The 10,000-nt window shown below is 46.0% G+C and overlaps 1 protein-coding gene across 2 annotated transcripts in view; it reads right to left on the reverse strand.

Annotated features, from left to right (window-relative positions):
* The window catches only part of KIAA1328 (KIAA1328 ortholog), a 239,458-nt gene that overhangs the window by 39,580 nt on the left and 189,878 nt on the right, over window positions 1-10,000 (reverse strand). For both annotated transcript variants that reach the window (XM_058171940.1, XM_058171941.1), the window contains exon 10: window positions 8,865-8,964. In XM_058171940.1, coding sequence (XP_058027923.1) covers window positions 8,865-8,964 — 100 coding nt within the window. The remainder of the gene's footprint in view (window positions 1-8,864; window positions 8,965-10,000) is intronic.

Here is a 10,000-nt window from a genome sequence, read left to right on the forward strand (position 1 = left end):
TGGAGACAGATGTGTCAGAAAGTGTCAGTTAGCCTTTAATTTCCTTTCTGGAAAACACCTGGAAAACCTAATTAGCTTCTTTAAATGAAGTAGCTTCCTTTTACTAACAGGGGGACATGATAGGGATATTTTTGGTTAATTGCTTTTGTTTCACAAACCAAACCTCTTTCCTTTGCAATTAGCTTGCGTTTCCTCGCTTGAGTGTAACTAATAAAGTGTAAATGCACCAATGAGAAAGGCTAATGGGAGAACCCATCTCTGTTCGATCGAATAAACGTGTCAATCAGAAAGAATTGGGATTTGTCTCTTTGTCCACACCCGGCCCGACCTACAGATCGATTACGGCAAGGGTGTCGAACTCAAGGCCGAAGATCTGGCCCATGGGGTGCTTACATCTGGCCTCAGGGTGCAGCCCTGGAAACATTTTTTCTTCGGCCGAAAAAAATGCTTTTAAAAGTAAAAAAAAAAAAGCCTCTGATGATCGCGCGGCTCAGCTGGGATCGTCAGAACCTTTTAAAAGCATTTTTTCTACCACTTCAGCCGAAGAGGTTGTAAAAAAAATGCTTTTAAAAGGCTCCGACGATCCCAGCTGAGTTGCCTGATCGTCAGAGGCTTTTAAAAGCACTGTTGTAGAAACAATGCTTTTAAAAGTAAAAAAAAAACCAAAAATGTTGGCTACGCTCACCCAGTCACATTAACCCCCCCCCAACCAAGCCACGCCCACAGAACCGGTAGTAACAAATTTTACATTTCACCCATGCTTCAGAGCCTGTGAATCTGTGCCCAATTTTCTAAGCTCTCTTTTTTCTAAGCTCCGTTTCCCTCTGCTGTTGGTGTGGATTAGTTCTCCTCAACTCAATTGGCTAGAACCGCGATGGCGAACCTATGGCGTTGCCCTAGCTCAGCTCCAACACGCATGTGTGCGCCGGCTGGCTGATTTTCGTCTGGCCCCGCCCGTGCCACCCCTCCCCTCCCCTCCCAGGAGTCTCCGCGAGGCCTGCTCAGGGGCTAAGACAGCTGAGCTTGTCGATCGAAAGGTCGGCAGTTCGGCGGTTCAAATCCCTAGTGCTGCCGTGTAACGGGGTGAGCTCCCGTGACTTGTCCCAGCTTCTGCCGACCTAGCAGTTTCGAAAGCACGTAAAAATGCAAGTAGAAAAAACAGGGACCACCTTTGGTGGGAAGGTAACAGCGTTCCGTGTGCCTTTGGCGTTGAGTCATGCCGGCCACATGACCATGCAGACGTCTTTGGACAGCGCTGGCTCTTCGGCTTTGAAACGGAGATGAGCACCGTCCCCTAGAGTCGGCAACGACTAGCATGTATGTGCGAGGGGAACCTTTACCTTTTTAAGTACAGGTAAGTCAGTCCTAGAGGAGATCAACCCTGACTGCTCTTTAGAAAGCCAGATCCTGAAGAGGAAACTCAAATACTTTGGCCATCTAATGAGAAGGAAGGACTCCCTGGAGAAGAGCCTCATGCTGGGAACGATGGAGGGCAAAAGAAGAAAGGGATGACAGAGAACAAGGCGGCTAACTGGCAAGGCTTGCTAAGATGTACCCGAACAGTTCCCCAATATGCTGGAAGTGCAAAAAAGTATACGGAATGTTTTACCATCTTTGGTGGACATGTCCATCTGCAAAAAAAATTTGGGCCAAAATCAGAAACGGATGGAAGAAATAACTGACCAACACATAGACTAGAAACCAGAGACCTTTTTGCTAGGAATACTCAATTGGAAATATAGTAAAGAAATAAGGTATCTAATCTTACACATAATAATAGTCGTAAGAATATCTTATGCACAGAACTGGAAAAATGAGAACATACCATCGGAGGAGGAAATTCTGGACTGTCTTGAGACGGATAAATGAACAAAGGAGATAAAAGAAAAGGAAGATACGGAATATTTTATAGTATGGAATAAATTGTATAATTGGATAGAAATTAGAAATGGTAAATGACAAAAAAGGAGAAAAGGTCACCCAAAAAAAGGGTAGTGCCTGAAAGAAAATGAATTGTTATAATGACAGGTTTGACGGAATATATACAGAAATAAGGGATAATGGGACAAAAAAGATAATTAAAGAAAACGAGAGAGGGAAAAAATGTAAATAATAGAGGACTTCCCATACAAAGCTGGTGTAAAGAATACTCCTATGTTTTATGTTAGTGTTTGTTATGTCTTGTTTTTTTTAAAAAAATAAAAAGTATTTTTTTTTTAAAAAAAAAAGAGAGAACGAGGTGGCTGAATGGAGCCACTGAAGCAGTTGGCGGGATGGACTCCAGAGGATGGTAGAGGATAGGAAGGCCTGGAGGAACATTGTCCATGGGGTCACGATGGGTCGGACACGACTTTGCGACTAACCAGCAAAAGTACAGGGCTCATGAGGAGGCTCTGGGAAGGCGTTTTCGGCCAGGCATTTCCCCCAGGGGGCGGGGGAAACCGTTTTTGTCCTCCCCAGGCTCCAAGAAAGCCTCTGGAGCCTCAGGAGGGTGAAAAATGGGCCTATCGGGCCCACCGGAAGTTGGGAAATGGGCCGTTTCCGGCCTCCGGGAGGGGCGGGGGGCATGGGAGGCTGTTTCCATCCTCCCCAGGCTCCAAGAAAGACACTGGTGGGGCAGCGCGAGGTGTGGAGTCGCGTCCGCATGCGCAGGGGTGTGAGGGGGCATTGAATTATGAGTGTGGGCAGGCGTGCGCTTTTGGCACCCGAGGAAAAAAAGGTTCGCCATCATTGTGCTAGAACTTTAAATTAAGCAAAATTAAATTACATGTCCTGAGAACTCAGCCCATCCCTCTCTCTCTTTTCCCCTCTCTCTCTCTTTTGCCCCTTTTTTCAATCTCCCTCTCTTTCTCCCTCTCTCCTTCTCCCTCCCTCCCTCCCTCTCTCTCTCCTTCCTCTTAAGTCTCCAACATGGTTCAGCAAAGATTCGGTCCCTCCGTAAAGCAAAGCAAAGCGTGAGGGTTTAACCATTCGGCGTGGCTTATAACAGACCCGCTGACAGATCTTTTAACTTTACTGGCACCCCCGGCAGCTATAATTCTCCATATTGATTCATTTAGTTAGTTAAACCTGCAATCTAAGCTTAACACCCACCCGGTGATAAATGGAGACCGGCCTGTTTACCCAAGCAGCTTTGGCTAATGAAGAATAGGATGGGTGAAGGGTCTGGCGCAGAAATAATACTTGCCCGTTTAACCATTTTCAGTTAGAGAAGTCCCCGAGTAAGGGGAAAAGACGAGCCCGACTCTTTAACCTGGTCGATTATATGCAGCCCACATTTTGGAAGTCTGGCTTATCAATTGCTTTGATCTATCCCAACGGTGTTGAACTCAAGGCCCGTGGACCGGATGCGGAGAAAAATGCCAGCGGTTTGGGGAGTGGCATCAAGCTGGCCACGTCTACCCAGTCAGCCACACCCAACCGCCTCCCCACCCCCCGAGGTCAACCTCAGCCCTGATGCGACCCTCAATGAAATTGAGTTTGACAAAGTCTCCTGTCTTGATCAGGGGGTTGGACAAGAACAGGGGTCTTCAACCTTGGCAACTTTAAGACTTGTGGACTTCAACTCCCAGAATTCCTCAGCTGAGGAATTCTGGGAGTTGAAGTCCAACAGTCTTAAAGTTGCCAAGGTTGGAGACCGCTGGACCAGAAGACCTTCAAGGTCTTTTCCAACTTCTGTCATTCTTTGTCTTTTATGACCCCCTGCGGTCCCTCCCAGCCCTGTGGTTGTACATTCTATGATGTCATCAACCGAATTAGAGAGGTCGTCTACATTCAGAATTATAAAAACGAATTTTCCCGGTCAAGAGGCTAAAAATTGGGCTGGATGGAAATGCAAGAACAGGCGAATGTGTTGGCGTGTTATCATGTAATTGCCTAACAAAGTCACACAACTCTCCTCAGCAGAAACTGCCCCTGGGAGGATTCCTCATGTTTAATGTCCACCTGAAAGCTGAAGGTAGTCCTCAATTTACGACAGGTCCTTTTTTTGCAACCATTTGGAGTTACGACGGCCCCCAGAATGGGTGTTGGGTGGCCCGTAATGCATTTCTAGCCTGTTGTGTCTTGCCCGCTCTCACCGCAGCCGGGGTCTGCTTATCTGCTTCCGAACGCTGAAGAATGTCCTCCCGGCCCCAGCCCTGGCTCCATGCCCAGACAGGCTGAGGAGGGGGCATCTCCCGGCCCCAGCCCTGGCTCCATGCCCAAGCAGGCTGCAGAGGAGGGAGCACCCCCCAGCCCCAGCCCTGGCTCCATGCCCAGGCAAACGGAGCAGCTAGACCCCTCCCCCTTTTCCACAGCATGTGAGCCTAAGGAAAGTTTATTTCCAACAGCTGCTGATTGGAGTGACCCTCGCATCAGAAGACTGGATAGGCGGAGGCAACAGAAGGAAGGGAGGGGCAGGCCTTAATGAGTGCTGAGTCATGGAGCCACACCCCATGGCCTATATAAAGGATCTGCTTTCTGGCAGTCTCTGAGTCAGGCAAAGTCTACCTTGGATTGCTGAAGTCACTTCCTGGTCTCCTGTCTGCCTTGAGAACTTTGCTAGGACTTTGGGCAGAGCTGCAGAGGCAAGCCTGATTCGGATTTCCCTGACCCGGCCGTCAGCGGAGGAGTGGGACACGACATAGCCGTTGTAAAAGGTTGCTCCTATCCTGTGGTCACGGAACCAGGATTTGCGATATTTTTGGCCAGTTTCTGGCATCAAAACCGTATTTGGAAGAATGGGTTCGCTTAATGATCAGGCTGTTGGCTTAATGACTGTGTGATTCACTTAACGACCGCCATGAGAAATGTCAAAAAGATCCTGCCACGTCCAGTCATGTGGCTGCCTCAAATGATAACAACAATGACTTACAACCGGACTTCCGGACTCCCGTTGTAGTTGTAAGTCGAGGACTACCTATAACAACCAAAACTGGTGGTTGCAGCTGGGTAGGAAGATAACTTAGATCAATAACTAGAGATCAGATTCTCTCCTGATCATTCGAGTATACAGATAGTCCTTAGCTTATGACCATCATGGAGCCTGTCATATCACTGTCATAACTCGTGAGGACTGTCAAAATTCACCGTCCAAACCTTATGACTTTTTTGGGTGGCAGTAATTAAGTGAAAACCACCGCAGTCATTAAGTGAATCCACGGTCACTAAGCAAACGCCACGGTTGCTGAGTGAACTAATGGTTCCCGAGGGGCGCTGTTTTGACAAAACTGGATGTAAATGCGAAGCCCCGATGCAGTCACATGACCATGAGGGGAGAAGGGCAAACCGGGTCATAAGTAACTCGCAGATATATCTGTCGGAAGTTCGAATGGTTCCTGAGTGAGAGGTCATAAAACAAGGACTGCCTGTATCAACTCCCAAATTCCCAAATGTTCCTAAAAAGACAAATGGGGAGAAAAAAAATGCCAATTCTTAAGGGTCGTTCAGATTTCCTTTCATCAACGTAGCAGAGAGCGCAGAAAGAGCGCAACTACTTTGCTATCTGGGAAATTAATTTCTGTAAGTACATTTTTCATTATTCATTTATTGCCAATCCAATGAAATGAATATTGTCCCCAGGCAATTTAAGGCTCTGGAAAAAGAAAAAAGGAGAGGTTCAGTTTTGAGTTCAGAGGCAGGAGGCAGAGCCTGTGTGGAAGGTGGAGTCAAGACAGGAATCAGCCCGGAACCTTTACGCTCTCACAAACAGTGCTAAGACCGATGTGTCTTCAATTCCAATGACTCTTAACTAGCGCCAGTTTAGTGCTGACTGTTAGCTGACTCGTTTATTCTGTTAGGCATGAGCAATGGAGCTTAACATGCGGTCCTGATTTTTCGAATGGCAGAGAGGGAGGGAGGAGATGGGAATGAGAAGAAGGAGGGAGGGAGGAAAAAAGGAAAGATGGGAATAATAACAGAAGGAAGGAAAGAGATGGGAATAATGATGGATGGCAGGAAGGAAGGAAGGAGATGGAAAGTAAAGGAGGAGGGAGGGAAAAAGGAGATGAGAATGAGAAGAAGGAAGGAAAGATGGGAGAGGGGAAGGAAGGAAGATGAGAATGAGAAGGAGGGAAAGAGGGAGGGAGGAGACGGGAATGAGAAGAAGGAGGGAGAGAGGAAGAAAGGAAAAAAGGAAGGATGGGAATAATTAGGGGCCGGGATAGCTCAGGCAGTAGAGAAGCCTGTTATTAGAACATAGAGCCTGCAATTACTGCAGGTTCGAGCCCGGCCCAAGGTTGACTCAGCCTTCCACCCTTTATAAGGTAGGTAAAATGAGGACCCAGATTGTTGGGGGAGCAATAAGTTGACTTTATAAAAAAATATACAAATAGAATGAGACTATTGCCTTATACACTGTAAGCCGCCCTGAGTCTTCGGAGAAGGGCAGGGTATAAATGTAAACAAAAAAAAAAATAACAGAAGGAAGGAAAGAGATCGGAATAATGATGGCTGGATGGCAGGGAGATGGAATGAAAAGGAGGAGGGAGGGAAGAAGGAGATGGGAATGAGAAAAAGGAAGGAAAGATGGGAGGGAGGGAGGGAGGAAGATGAGAATGAGAAGCAGGGAGAGAGGGAGGGAATGAGAAGAAGGAGGGAGGGAGGGAGGAAGAAAGGAAAAAAGGAAGGATGGGAACAACAGAAGGAAGGAAAGAGATGGGAATAATGACGGATGGAAGGAAGGAAGGAAGGAAGAAAGGAAGGAAGGAAGGAAGAAAGGAAGGAAGGAAGGGCCTCTTGTGGCTCAACAGACTAATGCAGTCTGTTATTAACACAGCTGCCTGCAATTACTGCAGGTTCTAGTCCCACCAGGCCCAAGGTTGACTCAGCCTTCCATCCTTTATAAGGTAGGTAAAATGAGGACCCAGATTGTTGGGGGCAATAAGTTGACTTTGTATATAAATATACAAATAGGATGAAGACTATTGCTTGACATAGTGTAAGCCGCCCGGAGTCTTCGGAGAAGGGCGGGATATAAATGCGAATAAAAAAAAAAAAGGAAGGAAGGAAGGAAGAAGGCAGGCAGGCAGGAAGGTGTAATAGGTGAGGCAGAGTCAAGAGAGGAATCAATCTGCAGTCATTACGTTCTCACAGAAGGTCTGTCCAGCCCCTCTTGAATTAACTCACCTAGTGCTGCCTGTTAGTTGACTGATTCTTGTGTTTAGGCATGAGCAGTAAATCAGATTAACTGGAGTAAACGGGTATTCCTGATGCTTCGTGCCTGACACATCAAGCAGATGTGACCACAGAGGGCCACCCGGGATTAATCCGGCCTTATATCCAAAAACTGCCCCCCAGTGGCTGCTAAAAACCTTCAGATACCATCATTCTACATTCATCATTATTTTGTACCCAGGGTCCTTAAGATGACATATGCTATTTAGTTTAATTTAATCCCACTGGCTAAACGATGGACCAATCATCAGGAGACAGTGAGTTCTAGTCCTGCCTTAAGTATTGAAAGCCAGCTAGGTGACTTTGGGCCAATCACCAGGAGACGGTGAGTTCTAGTCAGTGGTGGGATTCAGCCAGTTCGCCCCACTTCGGGAGAACCAGTTGTTAACTTTCTGAGCAGTTTGACAAACTGGATGTTGGAAGAAATCATTAGGGCAGAGAACCAGTTGTTAAATTACTTGAATCCCACCACTGGTTCTAGTCCTGCCTTAAGTATTGAAAGCCAGCTAGGTGACTTTGGGCCAATCACCAGGCGAAAGTATTCATTCATTCATTCATTCATTCATTCATTCATTCATTCATTTATTTAATCACATTTGTATACCGCCCTATCTCCCGAGGGACTCAGGGTGGTTTACAGCCCAGTAAAAACATACATATGAATACAGAATAAAACACCAATTTAAAAAACTTATTAAATAAGGCCAAATATTAAAAATTGCAATAAAAATAATAAAACCCCATTAAAACCAATTTAAAATTTAAAATTCTAGTCCAGTCCTGCGCAAATAAATAGATGTGTCTTAAGCTTGCGTCGAAAGGTTCGATGGTCGGAAAGTTGACGAAGACCTGGGGGAAGTTCGTTCCAGAGGGTGGGAGCCCCCACAGAGAAGGCCCTTCCTCTGGGTGTCGCCAGTCAGCACTGCCTGGCTGACGGCACCCTAAGGAGTCCCTCCCTGTGAGAGCACACGGGTAGGTGGGAGGCAATCAGTGGTAGCAGAGCTCTAGTGAGCTCTAGTCCTGCCTTAAGTATTGAAAGCCAGCTAGGTGACTTTGGGCCAATCACCAGGCGACAGTGAGCTCTAGTCCTGCCTTAAGTATTGAAAATCAGCTAGGTGACTTTGGGCCAATCACCAGGAGCCAGTGAGTTCTAGTCCTGCCTTAAGAATTGAAAGCCAGCTAGGTGACTTTGGGCCAATCACCAGGAGATGGTGAGTTCTAGTCCTGCCTTAAGAATTGAAAGCCAGCTAGGTGACTTTGGGCCAATCACCAGGCGACAGTGAGCTCTAGTCCTGCCTTAACAACTGAAAGCCAGCTAGGTGACTTTGGGCCAATCAGCAGGAGATGATGTGTTCTAGTCCCACCTTAAGCATGAAAGCCAGCTGAATCAATCACCAGGGGACAATGAGTTCTAGTCCCACCTTAGACATAAAACCCACCTGGATCACTTAGGACCTGTCCCTCTCTCTCTCAGCTCAACCCACCTCACAGAGTTGTTGTTGCTGTTGTGAAAATAGGGGGAGGAAGGGTATGTTCGCCGCCTTGAGCGATTTGTAAAAAATACATTGTAAGCCGCCCTGAGTCTTCGGAGAAGGGCGGGGTATAAATGTAAACAAAATAATAATAATAATAATAAAAGTGAGATACAAAATAACTAACTAAAATAAAATAAAGACGGCGGTTGGTAGCGCCTAAACCAGCCCTCTTACCGCCAAGCTCCTTGCTGCATTGGGGAGGTGGCTGCAGTCACAAGCTCCTTCTTGATGGCTGTCACTCCAGGAGACGTGGCGGGATCCTTCCCAGACGTCCCTATGGAAAGAGGAGAAACGTTTGCAGCCGTCTTTTCTCACTTTGTCTGGTTTTGACCAGTGGGCCCACGCAGCGTGCTGTTCTTCGGGGAGCTCTAGATACGGTGAATCAGCAGGCTAAATTCTTCCCAGGGACAGGGAAGGGATGAAATATATCGTATAGTAGAATAGAAGTAGGAGTAGAAGAAAAATAGAAGTAGAATAGCCTAGAAGTAGACTAGAAGTAGAAGTAGAAGTAGAAGTAGACTAGAAATAGACTAGAAGTAGAAAGTAGAAGTAGAATAGAAGTTGACTAGAAGTAGAATAGAAGTAGTAGACTAGAAGTAGAAAGTAGTAATAATGAAGTAGTAGAAGAATACAGTCGAAGTAGAATAGAAGTAGAAATACAAGTAGAAATAGAAAAGACTAGAACTAGACTAGACTAGAAGTAGACTAGAAGTAGAAAGTAGAAGTAAAATAGAAGTAGAATAGACTAGAAGTAGAAATAGACGTAGTAGAAGTAGACTAGACTAGAAGTTCAAGTTCAATAGAAGTAGAATAGAAGAAATAAAAGTAGAAGTAGAAGAGACTAGAAGTAGTAAAATAGAAGTAGAATTAGACTAGAAGTAGAAGTAGAATAGACTAGAAGTAGAGGTGGAATAGAAGTAGAAGTAACTAGAAGTAGTAGAAGAATAGAGTAGAAGTAGAAATTGAATAGAAGTGGAATAGAAGTAGAAACAGAGGTAGAAGTAGAATAGAAGTTTTATTTGTCCATTTCACGACCTTTCTTGCCACCGTCGTTAAGTGAATCACTGCAGTTGTCAAGTCAGTCACACAGATGTTAGGGGAATCTGGCTTTCCCATTGACTCTGCTGGTCAGAAAGTCACAAAAGGGGATCACATGATCCCGGGACATTGCAATGATCATAAGTACGAGTCAGTTGCAAAGCATCTGAATTATGATACATGCAACCCATATTAAAAAGAGGGCGGGGCTTCAGTCACATGGCTGTGGTTGCCATCTTCACATGTTTTTAACCTGTCTGGCAGACCCCTCT

This window comes from Ahaetulla prasina, chromosome 2 (genome assembly GCF_028640845.1).
Source record: "Ahaetulla prasina isolate Xishuangbanna chromosome 2, ASM2864084v1, whole genome shotgun sequence".
Lineage (NCBI taxonomy): Eukaryota > Metazoa > Chordata > Lepidosauria > Squamata > Colubridae > Ahaetulla > Ahaetulla prasina.